The following is an 18,817-nucleotide window of genomic DNA, read 5'->3' on the forward strand; positions in this document are numbered from 1 at the left end:
TTCTCTCCTCACCATGATTGGACGAGGCCACGTCTTAGGAAAGGCATCAAACTATTTAAATAACACTTTGTGCTGCCTCGGCTTAAAAGGGGAGTTTTTTAGCGGTGGATACCAGAGGAGGCACATTTTCAATTAGGCAAAGAGGAAAAAGACGAGCAAGATTTAATTATTCCCCCTTTTCACTGTGGATTTTTAACTTCACAAATAAGGACGTTGGAATTATTGCAATTTTTTACACATTTTCAAGGGATTTTATATTTTTGTAAACTTTTTCTTTCATTAAAGGGAGCAGGTGAGTGTCAAAAATATTTTGCACGTTGCTCAACCTTGTCTTAAGTCCTAAATTGTCGGATATTTCAATTTACTTGCGGCAGCAGGTTTGTGCTGCACCATGAAGGTGACAGGAATATGTTTGCTATTGATGCTTTGTTCCTGTGACGGTGCGAGAGTCGCAGGTGAGCTTCAACTATTTAAATATCGGATTATTCAAATTTTCCAATATTTAATTGATTTTAAAAAGCCGTAAAAGATTTAATATTTAGTATTCATGCAGACAAAAGCTTACTGCTTCTTCTTATTCACCCGCAGAGAGTCGAGACGACAATAGTGTGTTTGATTTGTTTGAGCTCATCCGAGTCCCCAGTAAGAACCACGGGGTCACCCTGGCGAAAGGAGACGACCCGTACAGCCCCGCCTACAAGATCCTCAACCCGGACCTTATCCCCCCGGTCCCCGAGAGCGCCTTCAGGGACCTGATTGACTCGGTCTACGTCGAAAAAGGCTTCCTACTTCTCCTCAACTTCAAGCAGTTTAAACGGACCAGGGGCAGCCTCCTGACCGTGGAGAAGCGAGACGGCTCCGGACCCGTCTTCGAAATCGTCTCCAACGGCAAGGCGAACACCCTGGATATCGTTTACTCCACCGAGAACAAGCAGCAGGTGGTTTCCATCGAGGAGGTGGACCTGGCCACTGGTGGCTGGAAGAATATCACGCTGTTCGTGCAGGAGGACCGAGCGCAGCTGTTCGCAGGATGCGAGGAGGTGAACACCGTGGAGCTGGAAGCGCCCATCCAGAACATCCTGACGCAAGGCACTGCGGCCAGCGCGCAGCTCCGGGTCGGGAAGGGAGCAGTGAACGACAGGTTCATGGTGAGCGCAGGAGATTGATTCTTACTCCGGAACGCCTTGTGTTTTCTTATGTTTTTAGAAGAAAGAACGCCCGAAACATTGGATTTATGCGCAATTACGCACACAACTCAGGAACGACGGACTGACAAATTAAGCGTTTCTGAAATATCCAGCACTGATAACAATTTTTCCTCTCTGACATCGATGCTTTTAGGGGGTGCTGCAAAACGTGCGGTTTGTGTTTGGAACAACGCTGGACGCGATCCTGCGCAACAAAGGATGCCAGAGCGGTAAGTAATCGAGTCCAAGAAGCGCAGTGCTCTTCATTATCCGCCAGACGTGCCAACACAAAGCAAGCTGCTGTAAGTGGGGAGTTGTTTTGGTTGTAATTTACACGCCAATTACTTGGTAAAAGCTTAAAAGTGGTTAACTTGTCTCTGAGGAATTTCAGGGTATAAATCTGTCTGACGTCTTGTGTTTTATCTAATTACATTTGACATTAATTTAAACTGACTAGCTGCGACACTAAGTGAGCACATAGAAATAAATGGGGATCTCTTGGAGATTTTATGACGTTTTGCCTTTCAGCTGCTCCAAGTGAGACGATGATTGTGACTAACCTGAACGGCTCTTCTGCCATCAGAACAGAGTACACTGGACACAAAACTAAAGGTAAAAACTACGTAATACTTGGACTTCATCATCTTTGTAAGTGAAGCTCTAAAACTGGCATCACATGGGCTGATATGATATTAACCAGTAGTTACAGAAGTATGTGAAACGAAAAACGTATGACATAATCTGACTGATCTTAGATATGACAATTATTATGCACTGGTAGCAGTTGGTATGCTGCTAGAAGCTTCCCAACAGCATTTTATAACAAATTTATTTTAGTTATAGTGATGGGTGATGCTCCTTTGGTTTTTACACCATGGCTGTCCTTATTTTTATGGACCTTTTTCCTTACATAAAAGCAAGGAAAAGGTTTAGAAGCTCACTTTAAGCCAGCTGACCACAAGTGTACATCAACTTGTACGCTACATAGAAGAATTTCAGCAGTTTTAAAACAGGAACCTTGATATACCTTGTTTCCTGTGACAGGTCTGTCTGCCACAGACTTACCTAAGCTGTGTTTTTTAAGACCTGCAGATGGTGTGTGGCTTCTCCTGTGAGGATCTGATCAGCATGTTCAAGGAGCTGAAAGGCCTCGGCGTCGTGGTCAAGGAGCTGTCCAATGAGCTCCGCCAACTGGTAAGGACGAGACATCAACGTTTTATTTGTTTAATTAACAGGAGCAGTTTGCGTTTATAAATGTGTCAGAGTGAGACAAGCAGTTGTTTTTCAAATGTGCTACAGTTTAATCCATTACGGCTTAAGTGGCTTTTAGAATAACATAAAGACAGTTTTAGACCCGTAGTGTAACGTTAATCATTGAGTTTGTTCGTTAACGCTTCCAGACCGAACAGCGACGATTCAGCCAAATTTGCAGTACCGTAACTCTGCGATACTTTAAGCCATCAGAAAAATTCCAACAGTTTCTGAAAGGGGAGACTTTGCCTTTCCCAGCTAATATCGGGTTATTACTGTAATTTCATCCCCGCTGTAGCAGGGACACTCTTTTAATAGACGGTAAATTGCGAAAATAACTTGCTAGATGTTGAAAGTTCCAGATGTTATGGATAAATGGGCAAATATATTTACTCACAGGACATTTAAAGAACTGTGTACAATTAAAACAAGCAAAAATATCCAGGCAGAGATTTGAAACTTAGATCTAAAATGGTTAATTCACAACTTGTGTCATGCTATCTTCGTGTATATAAATTGCAGTATCATCTGCATACAGTTTGAACTTACAAATGATATATCATTAATATAAAGCAAAAACAGTCTGTCTTATCCACAGGATTCACTGTTCCATTTGAGGGTATGCATGTTGGTTTACTATGTCTCTCTGGTAGATTTGGTTTAGTTTCTATATTAAACATTTGTGATTACCCACGCTAACTGTGTTTGTACTTTTCAGTCTACTTATATGATCTCAAAACTCATTACATCATTGCATTTTTCTTTTTTCCACAACGCCAGACAAATGAGAACAAGCTTATTAAGAATCACACTGGCTTACATAGAGGCGTCTGCATCCACAACGGCATTTTGCGCAAGAACAAAGACGAATGGACCGTCGATGACTGCACTGAGTGCACTTGTCAGGTGAAACCCTTCACCCCAATGACCTACCATTTGTGCCTGCTGCATGCTAAACTGTCACACAAATATGAAGGGTTTATACCAGCACACAAACTCTTAAACTTAGACAATACAGATTGAATGAGGAGCACTTAACCATCACCTCAGCTGCTCGTGTTGGTAATTAGTAGTTTGTTGGTTTTGCAGAAGGTAGATGGTCTTTGGTGTAGTAATGACATGTCTCTCGTCAGACATTCAGCATGAGTGTAGCTCTTGGGGACTCTAGCAGACTTTAAGTGATGTCCATAATTAGGAACAAGACTTTGGCCCTGACAAAGGGGGGATACTTGGCAGGAATCCTACAGACAATTCAATCCTATGGGCAGTTTTTTCTCTCCTACGTCTCTCTATTTCCACATTGTTTCCTGCCAGTAATCAAATCCAGGAGGGTGAGCATCAGCATGCAAACCTATAGAGCAGTTGTGAGCCCAGACTCACTTATGGTGTTGTGCTAGAAGGCAATATTTAGTTGTTTGTACCTCTGGATATTTAAAGCACCAATGTGAGACTGATTGTATTCAGGATTTTGAGCTTATGCCAACCCTCTCCTGACCCAGAGGGCAGGTGGTTATCTGCAGGGGGCATAAACTCCCTCCCAGGGCTCCGTGTTTTAACTTTTCTGGCATGGCTGATTTCACCTTGGGATGTAATGTGTTGGTTGCACGAACAAACATGTAAATTGACTTTCCACTCACGCACAATACGAGTGAAAAGACTGTTTTCTTAAGCTCAGTGCAACCTCTGAACAATGATCTGTGCCAGAGCAGATAAGTTGAAGCACAAGTTTCAACACTGAAGTGCAAGTTACTGTCAATCACATTTTTATTTAATGATGTGGTACCTGTTATGACGGCTTTGTCAGTCATTAGGGGCAAATACAAGTTTGTAGAGTCAAATTCTTCTCAAATTGTTCCCCTTAATCTCTTACGCACTAATCTGATTAGGAGTTTCTTTGTGCAGAACTCTGCCACTGTGTGCCGCAAAATCTCCTGCCCTCTGATCCCGTGTGCCAACGCCACCGTCCCCGATGGCGAATGCTGTCCTCGTTGTGGAACACGTAAGAATTTATATTTTCTGTGTATGTAAATGAATGCACACCATATGTTTGTATACACACAGTTCAGCTAACAGAAGATCCATTCAAACACTGAAAGACCCATTTGTGTTTGCTTTACCACAGAAATACCCCGGATGGAGCGCTTTACCTTTAAACAGAAGGCTTGCTAACTTTTAAGATAATTTGACTGCTAAAAAAAACTCCAGTTGATGTGAAAAAGGGGCTTATGTGGTTTAGTACTGTGAGCTCTAAAATATTTTACCATTTTGCAGAGGTAAAGTTGGACTGAAAGATTCAATGTCACCAAAAACACACAGTATTTTTGGTGTAGTTTCTGGTACAAATATCTTAGTCGACTTGAAATAAGACAAAATTAACTTACAAGAAATTTTTCAGCAAGAAATAGGAGTTTGCTTTAAGTAAATAATTCCTTAATATCGATGAAAAAGTACAAGTTATTTCACTTGTAACAAGATATTTTTCATATTTACTTGCTGAAAACGTGCTTGTTTTGTCTTTGTCCAAGTTCAGCAAGATATTTGCACTAAAACTCAACAAAAAAACTTGTTAAGATTTTGTGTTTTTGCAGTGTTTTGGAGTCGTTTCATCCTGAGTTACAGTGGACTTTTCTGTTTCCCCGGCTTATCTCGGAGTGTTAGTCATCTGCCTTGGCTCTGAACAGAAGAAGTTTTCTGCATCTCGTTCCCAGCTAAATCCTCTCTATTAGCCCTTCACTTGAGGAGCTTGCCCTCTTTGTTTATGCTCAGGGGCGTTTTAAAAAGGCTTGCTGCCTCTCTGGAATACCATTTTAATTGTTTCCCTCTTTTTCGTATTCTCTCCCGCTCCCTCCCTTGCGCAGCGAGTGACTATGCTGAGGACGGCTGGTCGCCCTGGTCTGAATGGACTCATTGTTCTGTGTCATGTGGGCGGGGCATCCAGCAGCGTGGCCGCTCTTGCGACCGTATCAATAATATCTGCGAGGGCACCTCAGTGCAAACCCGCGACTGCTACCTCCAGGAGTGTGACAAGCGCTGTGAGTAACAAATATATCACTTACTTGAAGTTTTGTTATCTGTAAAATTAGCTTTAGTTATTAATCCAGCAGATTAGTTGCTCCCTGTTGACCTATGACCTCTTTTTTTTTTTTTTTTTTAAATCTTCAGTCAAGCAGGACGGAAACTGGAGTCATTGGTCACCCTGGTCGTCGTGCTCCGTCACCTGTGGTTCTGGTGTCATCACTCGTATCCGCCTCTGCAACTCCCCCACCCCTCAGCTGGGAGGCAGGGGCTGTGTGGGAGAGGGCCGACAAACTGAGACGTGCGAGAAGTCTCCATGTCCCAGTGAGTTTCAACGCCTTGGATTAGCCGGGTTTTCATGACAAATGTGCACAAATCCTTGTCAACGGCAGCAACGGATGTAAACAGTTACATGAGATGTATTCATAATTCAGTCATGGCGCTAGTGTTCATCATCATCATCAATCATCAAAGGAGGCGTTGGCGTCTTATTCGGCGTTGGAGTGACAACATTTTTATACCACGTTTGACAAACTCAAGGCCCGTGGGCCAAATCTGGTCCACCATAACTTTTTATGTGGCCCATAGAGTCAAGTCTAAACACTAAGTGAAGTAAACATTATTATCAATCAAATCAATGCAGTTTTTATTCATTTACTGCCAAATTATATCTACCAGTCCTTCCAGGTTCTTGAGAATTATCGTGGAAATTCACGCAACATCAACAAATACCCACACCGTTTTGCACCAATACATAATTGGGAGTTTATTGCATATTTTTCTCAAATAATTGTCAAAAACTTTCTTACTTGTACTAAACAGCTGCCTCAGCTTTAACTGATGCTAGATTATAGTTTATGATAAGTCAAATTTACTGTCAGATCAAATATTTCCAAATTTGTACCACAAAAATGTTGATTTTTAAATCGCAAAAAAATTACAAAAAGAATCACAAAATCCTGTATGAACTGAAAAGATGTTCAATAATATTATTTAACTAAGAATTTATTGATATTTTAACAGTTTATGAATAGGTTTTATCGGTGCATTCTGGCACAACCAGAGCTTTAAGAGTGTTCATGATCAGGATTTGGCCCAAAACGAAAATTAGTTTGATACCCCTGCCTTAAACATATGCAGCGTTTTAGGGAATCTATAGATGGCTATTTTGCAGAACAGTAATGGATTCCACACGTTCAAATGACACAATTTTTATGAACTGTGCGATTCAGTGAGAGCTATGGTGGAGCCAGAAAAAAAATACTTCATCCTCCTACAGCTTCCTGTCGTCTTCTTTGTGGTTTTCTTCAGTAGTAACATCCAGTCATGTGACTTTTGTATTTCCATTGTAGTTTTGCAAAATACATCTATTTCAATATGGTTGAAAAAACACCTCATTCTGGTGCAATTTTTTTTATTTAATCACAATCCATGAGTTTTTTTTTTAAAATCGTCATTTCATTTTGAGCAGTGGAAATGATGTACGCTTCACGGAAACTCAGCTACTGACATCTTGATTTCACTCCTGAATTTTGCAGCAAGGGTAGAAACTGACTGATTTCCTCTATCCAGTTAATGGGAACTGGGGACCCTGGTCACCTTGGGGGACGTGCACCCTCACCTGTGGGGGTGGAGTTCAAAGTCGTAAGCGCCTGTGCAATGATCCTGCCCCACTGCATGGTGGTAAAGAGTGTGTTGGTGATGCCATAGACAGACAGATGTGCAATAAGAAAGCTTGCCCAATAGGTGAGTCATTTTAAAGCCCGCTTTAGGTTGTTTGAGTTTTCATTTTTCACTTAAGCATTCTTAAGATTAAAAACAGATTATTCTTGTTGTTCTCAGATGGATGCTTGTCCAACCCTTGCTTTTCTGGAGCCAAGTGCTCTAGTTTCCCCGATGGTTCCTGGAAGTGTGGAAAATGCCCAGTTGGCTTCACAGGAAATGGCATAAAGTGCAAAGATGTTGATGAGGTACGAGTTTATGATTACAGAGCAAAAATTATTACCCTGGAAAAAAAAGTAACAGGGATTTTTATTTAACCACAAAAACAGTGCAAGGAGGTTCCAGATGCGTGCTTTGAGTTTAACGGCGTGCACCGCTGTGAGAACACAGAGCCAGGATACAACTGTCTGCCCTGCCCTCCTCGCTACTCAGGACCCCAACCGTTTGGCAAAGGAGTTGAGCAAGCTGCTGCTAACAAACAGGCAAGTGGACACCTGGCTTTTCCATCAAAGTAAAGTCCAGAATATGTATGAACCTGTAGAAACTACTTCCAACTACTCCCCATCTTTTGAGTAGCACATGTACTCATTTATTTCAGTAATGTGTAACACATTATGCAGATTAATTACACTCAGGCTGATGTTTATAAACATATATCTTTGTTGTTAATTATGATGATTTTCCACTTGCAGCTAATGAAAATATGACTTTTAAAATGAGAACGTTTCTTAATGGAAAGTATGTTTAATAATTGCTCATTTAATCTGACAAATGAGCCTAATCGGAATGCATATCAAGACGTATTATGAGTTTTTCAATGTTTAAATAAATTGTGACAAGCTGATTTATGTTGTGGACGAACTACGTGTGACATATAATAGTGTGACGTGAAATGTAATGATTTAGAATGGTACAGTTTGATTACTTTTTGTTTAAACCGTTCGATCTACAGGTGTGCACACCCCGTAATCCTTGCCTCGATGGAAGCCATGACTGCAACAAAAACGCTCGCTGCAACTACCTGGGACACTTTTCCGACCCCATGTTCCGCTGCGAGTGCAAACCCGGATATGCTGGCAATGGTCACATCTGTGGAGAGGACACGGATTTGGACGGATGGCCCAATGCCGATCTGGTCTGTGTGGAGAATGCCACCTACCACTGTAAAAAGGTTTGTCAGGGTTGGGATGAAACGATAAAATTACATGTAATGTTGCCTTCCAGCAGCCCGTCTGAACATATTTCTCTTCATTCAGGACAACTGTCCCAATCTTCCAAACTCGGGGCAGGAAGATTATGATAAGGATGGAACTGGAGACGCATGTGACGATGACGATGACAATGATGGTATTCCTGATGACAGGGTTAGTATTTGTGTTCTGGTTTCCTAACTCTCATGCACCTCAAAAGCTGAGGTGGGGCAGGAAAGCAAATGTTTTTCACTGATTCTTAGCCAAAACCATAAATACCAAAGCTAAGACAGCGAGCAAAGGCACCTGCATTATCTGACACTAATCCCAACATTAGAACTGAGCCTGAAAATAAAGCAGCTTTTCATCCTGCTCTGCATGCACCGTGTACATAGACAGGTCCAGGCAGCAAAAGATAAGCACTGCGACTGAAAACTTGTCATCAGCTCCTCATTCTGTCTTTGTGAAACAGGACAACTGTCCGTTCGTGTACAATCCCAGGCAGTATGATTATGACCGCGATGAAGTAGGGGACCGCTGCGATAACTGTCCTTACAACAGCAACCCAGATCAGACAGACACAGACAACAACGGCGAGGGAGATGCCTGCGCTGTGGACATCGATGGAGATGGTAGGCATTCAAATTTTCCATATAAAAACCCCTAAAAACTTTACTTTGGTGTTTCCAATCTTTAAGGTCTCCTTGTTGATTGCCAGGAATACTGAATGAGAAGGACAACTGTCCCTACATATACAACGTTGACCAGAGAGACACAGATTTGGATGGAGTGGGAGACATGTGTGATAACTGTCCTCTGGAACATAATCCCGATCAGGTGTGTGGACACAGACGCAAACACCCTTCCCCATTTCCTTCCGCCTCAGCCACCAACAATAATCCACATTCAGATCCAAGCCTTTCTCTCTAGCTCAGCATATATCTGTCTTTCAATTGAGAGAGAGCCCCGGCGATTAGCCCTGTGTGGCTGTCTAAGCTTTATCACGCCATGTAATGGTGGAGCAAATCCCGCATGCAGCTCAAGGGCACATTAGTTCAATAAGGCGTGGTAGGAGGGGGGGAGCAGGAGGCCTTTTCAATGGTCCATTGACGTTGGCTGGCTAATGTGAGGGAAGAGGCCCTAGGCTGGATATTATGGAGGAATTGGCTGGTCCTGGGGTATGTGCATGCCATGTCAATTCAGCACAGGCCTGCTCAGTCCACCTGTGCCATGCTACACTGAGAAATAGGAATGTGTTGAACAGCAGGAATTGGGCCGAGGGTTTGGGGTAATGATAGGGTGTGTCAACGTGTTTTTTTTACAAACAAACTGTGGGCTGCTTTAAACAACTAGAAGAGACTTGCTTACCATTACTGAATGCATTAGTCCTAATATTTTCAAATTTATTAAACAAGTAGAGCTGCAGCCAACAATTATTTTAGTTATCAATTAATCTATCAAATTATTCTGATGATTAATTGATTCATCGGTCAAAAAATTGGCAAGTTTTGCACATTTTCCAGCTAAGTCTTTTTTACGCAATAGTAGAAATAGTAGAAGAATTTGAATCAGATGAAGCTAAAACTAGCTAGTTAGCAAGTCACCTAACTAGCTAGTTTTAGCTACCTTCCAGATGAAGCTAGTTTTAGCTAGGTTTGGGTAGAACATATTTACAGACAAAGAATTTTATTATCTTAAATTCAAAATGTATTTATTTAGTTTTTATAAGTTTGGCTTAATTATTGTATGTTCTTTCAGAAATTGGTCTTTTTTTGAGTCTGTATATTCAAGTTAATGTTTAATCGATTACTAACTTACCTGACGATTATTTCAATAGTTGATTCACAACGATTAATCCAATTAATCATTTCAGTCCTATCAGCAACGACGTTGAAGGTCAACTCTTATTAATATCTCAACAGAAACACAAGACTAATCAGTTGAAATGTTCATGTTATTCTATCCAGTCTAAACCCATATTATGCTATGATACAGATTATTTAACATTAACCGATTGCAGGTGGATTCAGATGATGATCGAGTGGGAGACAAGTGTGACAGTAACCAGGACATCGATGAGGACGGACACCAGAACAACCTGGACAATTGCCCATATATCCCCAATGCCAACCAGGCTGATCACGACAAGGATGGCAAGGGAGATGCCTGTGACCATGATGATGACAACGACGGCATCCCTGATGACAAAGACAACTGCAGACTGGCCTTCAACCCCGACCAGCTGGATTCTGATGGTAAGAAAATTCTGAAATGCATCCCACAGTGTGCAAGTACTTCTGGAAAAACAACAAACTTACAACAAATTTCTCAGGCGATGGTCGTGGAGACGCTTGCAAAGACGACTTTGACCAAGACAACGTTCCTGATATCTATGATGTTTGTCCTGAGAACTTTGATATCAGTGAGACAGACTTCCGCAAGTTCCAGATGGTTCCTCTGGATCCAAAAGGCACCTCCCAGATTGATCCTAACTGGGTCGTCCGGCATCAAGGCAAAGAGCTGGTTCAGACTGTCAACTGCGATCCTGGCATTGCAGTCGGTATGTTAGTTTACTTTTTTATTTAATTTCTCTTAAGCCTTCTTCTGGCCGACAATGGAATTAGAAAAAGTTTTCCAGTCATTGCATTTGTCTTTTTTTAATGCAGAACTTCATGAAAATGTTTTCTCCGGCCCCTTTTTCTGCAACAGGTTACCACGAGTTCAACGCCGTGGACTTCAGTGGAACTTTCTTCATAAACACAGAGAGAGACGACGATTATGCCGGCTTTGTGTTCGGCTACCAATCCAGTTCCAGGTTCTACGTGGTGATGTGGAAGCAGATCACGCAGACCTACTGGTCCAGTAAACCCACCAAGGCCCAGGGATACTCAGGCCTGTCCATCAAAGTAGTTAACTCCACCACCGGCCCAGGAGAGCACCTTAGAAACGCTCTCTGGCACACGGGCAACACCGCAGGACAGGTAGGCTAGATTTAGATGAATATATTTAGATGTTTGTCAGGCAGACTAAAATGCAGATTCTTTTTTCTCGGTTATTAGGTCCGCACTCTCTGGCACGACCCTAAAAATGTCGGATGGAAAGACTTCACTGCCTACAGGTGGCATCTGATTCACAGGCCAAGAACCGGACTGATCAGGTGGGAACAACAAAAAGCGTTTTATTATTCATGAACTCCAATCTTTGAACTTATTCAGTTGTATTTGTCTTTCCACAGAGTTGTGATGTATGAGGGTAAGAAGATCATGGCAGATTCCGGTAGCATCTATGACAAGACGTACGCAGGTGGCAGGCTAGGTCTTTTTGTCTTCTCACAGGAGATGGTTTATTTCTCAGACCTCAAGTATGAATGCAGAGGTGGGTAGCATTGAAGAAAGTGTAAACATTCCTCTAAACACCGCAGTTGCATATGCTAACTCCTGTTATCTTTCAACAGATGCATAAAATGACGGTCAAACTCTGAGGAATGCACCTTTTATTTGTAAAGTAAGAACATATTTTCTCCTGCGAAGTCCAGGAGCTGATTTATTTCTGCATTACTTTTCTTCCGTGGCACGCACTCTCGGATGGGGCGAAGGGCGTACTATTAGCCTCAGGGTAACTTGAAGTTGGTTTGGGCAAAGCACCATCTAGCCAACTTCCGGTTGAGGATCAAAGGTCAAGGGGAGCTGAAAAGACTCTGACTTTGCAAGATGGACACCAACATTGGGAAAGGTTCCTCAGAAAAAAATGCACTTCACTTCAATGCCTTTTCATTACTCCGTTTCTCATCTTCAGTCTCACTTTTTGGATAGACATCCCAAAGAAAGAAAGAAAAACATATACTCTCTGTTCTTTACCAGACTACTCTTTGTATGACTTGTGAATGATACTTTTGCAGATTCAAAGAATGAACACAGAGCATTTTAGGGCTTGAAATGATTTGAGGGGAATGTTGAGTTACGGGAGGTATGTGTTTATTCATGAACAGTGTGCGTGGAAAATTAGCCATGAATGGATAAAGAAAATCCTTCACCTGTCTACCTAAGAATCTCTGTTGAGTAGAGAAATTAAGTTTAGCTTAGTTCTAGTTTAAACAGAAGAACCACAAACTGATGTCTGAATTTTTGACTCAGGATAAGATGGAAATGACGATCTTCCTATATGAAACCAATGAGAAAAATCTAATCACCTGGTATCAAAAAGCCATGATCAATTCTAAAATTACCATTTAGTCACTGAAGAGATTTCTGTCCCTCAACTTTTGAGGATTTCAAGATGAAATGATGTAAATACATCTAGCTTATCGACTCTTGCCTACAGTGTAGGCAGCGAACAGAAGTAGTACTAAAACGAGTAAAACTCCTAATATCCGATTCTTTGTTCTAGTAAAAGCTGATTTACAAGGTGAATTGAGTATTCCTCAGAACTCTTTTTTAATATGAAGTTGGTGTGATTTTTGTACCTTTTCTGCAGAGAGATGACATTTTTAATGTACAATTATTACCTCATTGCTGTTTATAATCTGATAAAACAAAACAATGCTTTTTCACAATCTTCTGAAATGTTGGACGTTCTAGTGCTACCATAGCATAAGCTGTAAATAGTTGTTGTATCTAAGAAACAGAGCAGAGTTCCCAGGGCCGTGGTGTACCCCAGTAAAAATGGGAGATTTTTATACATTTGCTTTGCCACATATTTTCAGTGCTATTCTTAGCAAATAAATTATTGTTTTGTTTGTCTTAGCTTTTTGTGAGAGCTTGATTTGTGTGTGCGTATAGATACATGCTATTTAAATAATTTATCAGGATGTGTGGTCTTGTAAAAGGGGACATGTCCGTCTGTATAAACAGTTTGCACACTGACGCAAGGATGTTCTGTTCTTTATTGTTTTACTTTGTTTTGTTGTGTATCTGTTTCTATTATTAGTTTTGTCTGTAAACATTTTCTTAGTTGTATAAAGCAAAATGCTGTTTTTATTCACTGCAAATTTTTTGTTACCAACTTTTAGAAAATAAATAGCTGTTGAAATGTAAAAGTCTGCATGGACTTATGTTTTGTTTCGGTATTGAATATTCACCTACAATGTGGAAAAAAATTAACACTTAAAATGATCAGTTGCTCTGATTTCAATTTTTATAGGTATATGTTTGAGTAAAATGAACATTGTTCTTTTATTCTATGAACTATTGACAACATATCTCTGAAATTACAAGCCAAAAAAATGAGTTTTTATTTGCAGAAAATGAGAAATGCAGAGCTTTCAGAGCTCAAATAATGCAAACAATTAGAAATTTAGAAACAACACTAATGTTTTCACTCAGTAAGAGTTCAGAAATCAATGTTTGATGGAATAATCAGGAGGTTTTCTTAATTTTTTACAGAGCTGTACATATAGCATATAAGTAATTCAGTGAATGTCAGTCTATTAACTAAATCTTTTAAACGACACCGTTGATTTCTAGTGAGTTAGAATAACATCTACTTCAGCTAAAGTAAGAATCCCAAAAAACTGCTGACAATTCATCAATCAGAATCAACACAATAGCAAATATACATTTAATTTTGGCAGCTGATGGTCTGATTAGTCAAAGCAATGGCCATATTGTCAGCAAAACTTAAGATCACAAAGGGAATGCAACCAAACCGAACATGCGTCTAGTAGTCCAACCATCACAAACATCAGTTTGCTGAAGTTTACTACAACTTAATCATGTCTAAGACTATATCTTTTCAGCTGCTTTCCATGTAAGCGTTAAAGTAAAACAAGGAGGGGACATGAAGAAAAGCATCTACTTAAATTTAAGTAGTTTGGAGGATCTGTAGAGCTGACTGTCTTTTTAATCCAAAGGCCTTGGGAACATTGTTGAAGCACCAGAAGATGGTGTTCTTCTGGAAAAAACAATTACGCTGAACATTTGTTCTGGAAAAAGTGGCTCTGGTAATAAAAGTCATCCGTCCATTGCCGGGCCCAGGGGGGAGATGGTGCTCATCATTTTTTATGACGCACAAGCATAGCGAAAAGTTGTTTACAATTAGAAGCCGCTGATTAACAAAAGCTGAAGTAATGCTGAAGCGATAAATCCCAGATGAGTCGAAAAGACTCTTAATTTCCCTTTGGGATTAAAAAAGTATTTTTGAATTCGAAACAACAGTTAACATCCATTTCTTGATGTATAATTTTAATAAGTAAGTTATTGAATAAAGAGTACTGGTGGATTTATAGTATTTACCATCTACTTCCAGTTTTTGTAAAAAATTTAAAAGATAAAATCTCTGTGTTGAATTAAAATAATTTCTGAATGCCAATGAACGTACACAGTAGTGATGGGTCCAGCAACAGTGACGCGCCGGCGCATGCATCAAGCCCACAGACCAACACCCGTATCGGTGCATGTATTGGTTTCAGCAAGTCACGTGACCGATACAAGAACTGTTTAGAAATGACACTGGATGCCAAACTGTTTATAAGGAAGCGAATCTGTCAAAAGCATTTGCCAAACAAATTCTTGATCGTTTACATTGTCATCTATGGAGCAGCCTCAAACGAAAGGCTTCCGCAGTGTGGGGCCATTTTGATCTTATACTGGAAAATAAATTTGTTTTCGTTTTTGTCGTTTCATCCGGTTCTTGTCAGTTTCTACTTTATCTATCTGAATCCAAATTCAGCTGAAACTGACTCTTAGTTTACTTTCATATTATGTTCTGCAGGTTAAGTGTCGCATTTGTTTAACTAAACTGTCTTATTTAAATAAATCCACCTCCTCAATGCTGAGGCATCATGAGGCATGAGAATGAAGTCCCAGATACACCTAGAATAAACTCAGATATAGGCTACAGCCATTCCACAAATTACTCAGTTGCTTTTTATAAATTATTTCATATACAGTGAACCCTCGCTGTAATGCGGTTCACTTTTCACGGTATCGCTGCTTCGCAGGTTTTTTTGTGCAGTTTTTTTTCCTACAGTGTTGTTCGCCCTGCTTGACCGCTGGTTGATTGACCATATGATTGGTAAAAACAGTCTCCGCGCTACCTGAGTGCCAATAACGTTACAGTGTTTAATACAGATTGGCCACTCAGGAGATGGAAACTGAAACTTTCAATGTCTGCTGGGAAAAAAAAAAAAAAAACTGTGGCCAGAGGCTCGTTTGAAGAGATCCACCGTTCATTTTACTCAAACATATAGATATCTTTTTATGTTAAAGCTGTTAATACTGTTTATTTATTTATGCAGATAGAACATACAACATTACATTAACCTTTAAAAGGAGAGCCGCATGGTACCCGTTGTATTTTTTTTATTTAATTTGATTGCTAAAGCAGCAGCTAATATTTAGTGCACAAAGACTATATATACACCTGCAAAACAGAAATTGTTTATTTAATTCCTGCAGGAGAAACCATGTGGTCCACCATCAGGTGGAAACGCCCAAATATCCTCAAACCTCACAATTAAAATCTGAAATACTTGATTCATATTCCACCAACCAACAACGGTCTGATTCATGTTGAATCCCACAGAAAACAGTGTTTTATTAATACACTTCCCTGCAACCTGCTTCTGTAAAAACAAGGGCTTTTGGATAACACCTGAACATACAGTTTTTGAGACTTGAATTAGAAAAGAACAACATTTTCTAAGACAATAAAGCTGTGACCAGCATAAGTCTGGAATGTGGTTTGGTAGATGTTTTTCTACTAACCTCAATGTACTGGTTGGTTCTGTAAATTCTGGTGCGTCGGTTTGCAAAATTTTTACAAAAATATCAACCTTTCAAGCATTATATTCAGAAAAAGGCGGATTTTACAATCAGAGGCCCCAAAATCCAACCTTTAGCACAAACCCAGGCCAGTTATTTTATTTTTCTTTTAAATCGCTGCAATCTTTGCATTTACAAAACAAAGACAATACTCTTTTAATTGTGTGACATAATTGCCATATAATCGCATAAACACCTTGGCTACTTCTCTGTAAGTGCCTTGTATAAGCTGTCATGAAAAACTGCAAACCCCCCAAGAGAACAAAACAGTTCCTGTGATTGTTGGCAGGAGTGTCGGGATTCCTGACGAGTATGTGCTCTGACCTCTGACCCTGTCGCTGCCTGATCCTGAACACCTCAACCAAGAAGCTAATATTGTTTTTGTGAAACAATAATAAAAAACTGACCTGTGATGCAACAGAAAGTTGGACCTATAAATGGTTTCCTTGACTCTTTAGTTTTCAATGCATTGTGAGTTGAAATATAAAATAAATGACAGAGAAAAAAGGTAATTATTTAGAAGGGGATGGTGTTTTTTTTACATTTCAATATAAATGAAGCCTGGTGGCCCACCAGGCTTATAATATGTATTGCCCCAGACTTCCATACAACAATTCAAATGTGGTATAATGAGTGAATTATACAAAATAAACAAAGAAATAATGTAATGTTTTCTAGCTAAAGTTTAAATTTCTTTCTGTTTTAGTAAATTAGGACTGTGCTGTGGTCTTAGCCTGAATTAACTTATTTATATTGTCTACATTTGTTGTTAGTGCCCTTAAAAAGAACAGCAAACAGCATGTTCTGGTACAATGTTCAGTGTTCGACCGAGACAACACATGAGAGGAATGGGCCAAAATCCTGTTAGTTTGCTATTCATTAGCTGAGCTGGCAGCTGATGAGAGAAGCAGTGGCTTTTAATTTCATGAAGGGAGCACACCCTGCTGCTGCGCCGTAGCTTCTGTTTATCTGCCAACCTGTAATTCCTTCTGGCCCTGCTCTTGTGTCGAGTTACAAACTGGGCTTCAAAAAGAGCGCGCCTGCCACAGCAAAGTCACTGTGTGCCCCTTCTGTATACCTCATCTGTGTGAGCAAGTGCAACACAACCATGCATTAACATCACTGTAAAACCACAGGTCTACTAATAATGACTGTAGGAGCTGGCAAGCCAGCTGCAAGTGGTTTACAATGATTTTAGACGGCTACGTTAGCGGTGCGTATTTCTGGGGATGTTAATCCTATTGTGAGTTATTTTTATCAGCAAACTTGTAAAACATGTTTGCCAATGTGATCGCAATGTTCTTTTAATCCAGTGTTTCTCAAATATTTTTTGTCATAATTTTTTTCACGCCCTCCTAATTTAAATACTATTGGGAATCTGATCATACTGAATAATTTATCTGTACAAATAAAACAGTCTCAAAACAATTTCCAAGTTCAGTTTATTAAGACATTAAGTTAATCAAGACTATCCAGTCTGAAAGAGAAAAAGTGCAAATGATTCACGATGTGGGTTTTTACAACTGTAAAAAAGAACTGGTTACTTATCAGCTTTTTCAGCTTATTGTTTTTCACAAAGCATATAATTTAACATTTATTGTGCAAAATGTACAACCATATTGCTAATATTTATTTTTTTCTGACCTTTTTCTGCGAACTACAGTTATTTGTTTGCGATGGCATTTTGCAAGATGAGTTTTTTGTTTTCTGTTTTAAATATGGGTAAAGTTTTACGAGAATAAAGTCGTAATTTTGACACTATTTTAATCAGTCAGGACTGTTTGGTCTAAATAAAAACATTGGACAAATAAAAGGAAAAAAAAATCACTCAGTGACCACAAATGACACATAACATTAAAATTTATCCGATGTACAAAAGGCAAGGCTGCAGGACTTGGTTGCCCCAAGAACCAGAAATAAACTCAGATCTCAGAGATACCTGTGTTGACGACAAAATGCTCAAATACCTTTAAATGTTCAACCACTCCGCCCCTAAATCCTTAAAATTCACATCTTCTTCATCTCACATTGATAGAGAGTGAGAGAGAAGAGTAGAAATAAAAAGACTAATGGTGCAATCATCAAACTATTGTATAGAAAAACCAGACAGACTCCTATTTTAGCTTCCTAGGGATTCATCGTCTCGTCTTTCCTGGTTTGATAAACCTCTGCAAAACAAACCTTTTAGAGACTCACTAACCTCTAAGGAAGGTCGACAATGGTCTAAAACATTTTTTATTTTCCTGTTTGCCATCATTAACAACTCCAACAGAAGATCTGATGATTATACTACACCACCCTACCTATCGTTCTTTGGCAATAAGTTAATGACTTTTGGCATCTGGAAAACGAGCCCTTTCAAAGAACTTCCTTATGTAATGTCACAAATCAGCAGACCTCAATAAAGCCCAGGCGGTTACCTAGCAACCCTAGTGGAGCTCCAGCACATTTAGACAACTGCTATATGCGCTGTACAATGGCTGCTGGAAAACAGAAGTGTTTTGTAGTTGAGTTTTCTATTCAGAAACCACTTGTTGCATTCTTGTTACTTCTACTTTTCAAAGATGTACAGTTGCATAATTGCACATCTGTTTGCAGCCATTTGCACATGCGCGTGTAAATGTTGAGGTGGGGGGTGTGGCCAGCAGCACCTTATTTTGATTTAAAGTGACAAGACGCCCTAAAACCTCTG

General features: G+C 39.9%; 1 protein-coding gene across 2 annotated transcripts; it reads left to right on the forward strand.

The window, feature by feature from the left end:
• The first annotated feature begins 43 nt into the window (after positions 1–43).
• Positions 44–13,107, forward strand: thbs1b (thrombospondin 1b). 2 transcript variants are annotated; one of them, XM_015054118.1, is made up of 23 exons: positions 44–292; positions 375–455; positions 589–1,148; positions 1,342–1,417; positions 1,716–1,799; positions 2,272–2,381; positions 3,219–3,344; positions 4,341–4,437; positions 5,297–5,470; positions 5,601–5,777; positions 7,026–7,199; positions 7,296–7,423; positions 7,505–7,657; positions 8,128–8,346; positions 8,432–8,539; positions 8,838–8,997; positions 9,084–9,202; positions 10,386–10,620; positions 10,698–10,925; positions 11,075–11,346; positions 11,425–11,522; positions 11,601–11,740; positions 11,820–13,107. In XM_015054118.1, the coding sequence occupies exons 2-23, from the start codon at positions 392–394 to the stop codon at positions 11,825–11,827; spliced, it is 3,510 nt and encodes a 1,169-aa protein (XP_014909604.1). In that variant the 5' UTR covers positions 44–292; positions 375–391; the 3' UTR covers positions 11,828–13,107. The 2 variants fall into 2 exon arrangements, with proteins under 2 accessions (XP_014909604.1, XP_014909612.1); XM_015054126.1 differs by having other exon boundaries at positions 378–455.
• Positions 13,108–18,817: the final 5,710 nt, after the last annotated feature.

Source organism: Poecilia latipinna, unplaced genomic scaffold, assembly GCF_001443285.1.
Source record: "Poecilia latipinna isolate Pla-1442-1.1 unplaced genomic scaffold, P_latipinna-1.0 Scaffold55, whole genome shotgun sequence".
Lineage (NCBI taxonomy): Eukaryota > Metazoa > Chordata > Actinopteri > Cyprinodontiformes > Poeciliidae > Poecilia > Poecilia latipinna.

What these genes read in the sequence shown, in the direction of transcription:
- thbs1b (XM_015054118.1), top strand. Translation starts at nt 392, where the DNA reads ATGAAGGTGACAGGAATATGTTTGCTATTGATGCTTTGTTCCTGTGAC. An exon ending in AAGCTGCTGCTAACAAACAG is followed by an intron (nt 7,658 to 8,127) that starts GCAAGTGGACAC and finishes TTCGATCTACAG; the next exon opens with GTGTGCACACCCCGTAATCC. An exon ending in TGGAACATAATCCCGATCAG is followed by an intron (nt 9,203 to 10,385) that starts GTGTGTGGACAC and finishes AACCGATTGCAG; the next exon opens with GTGGATTCAGATGATGATCG.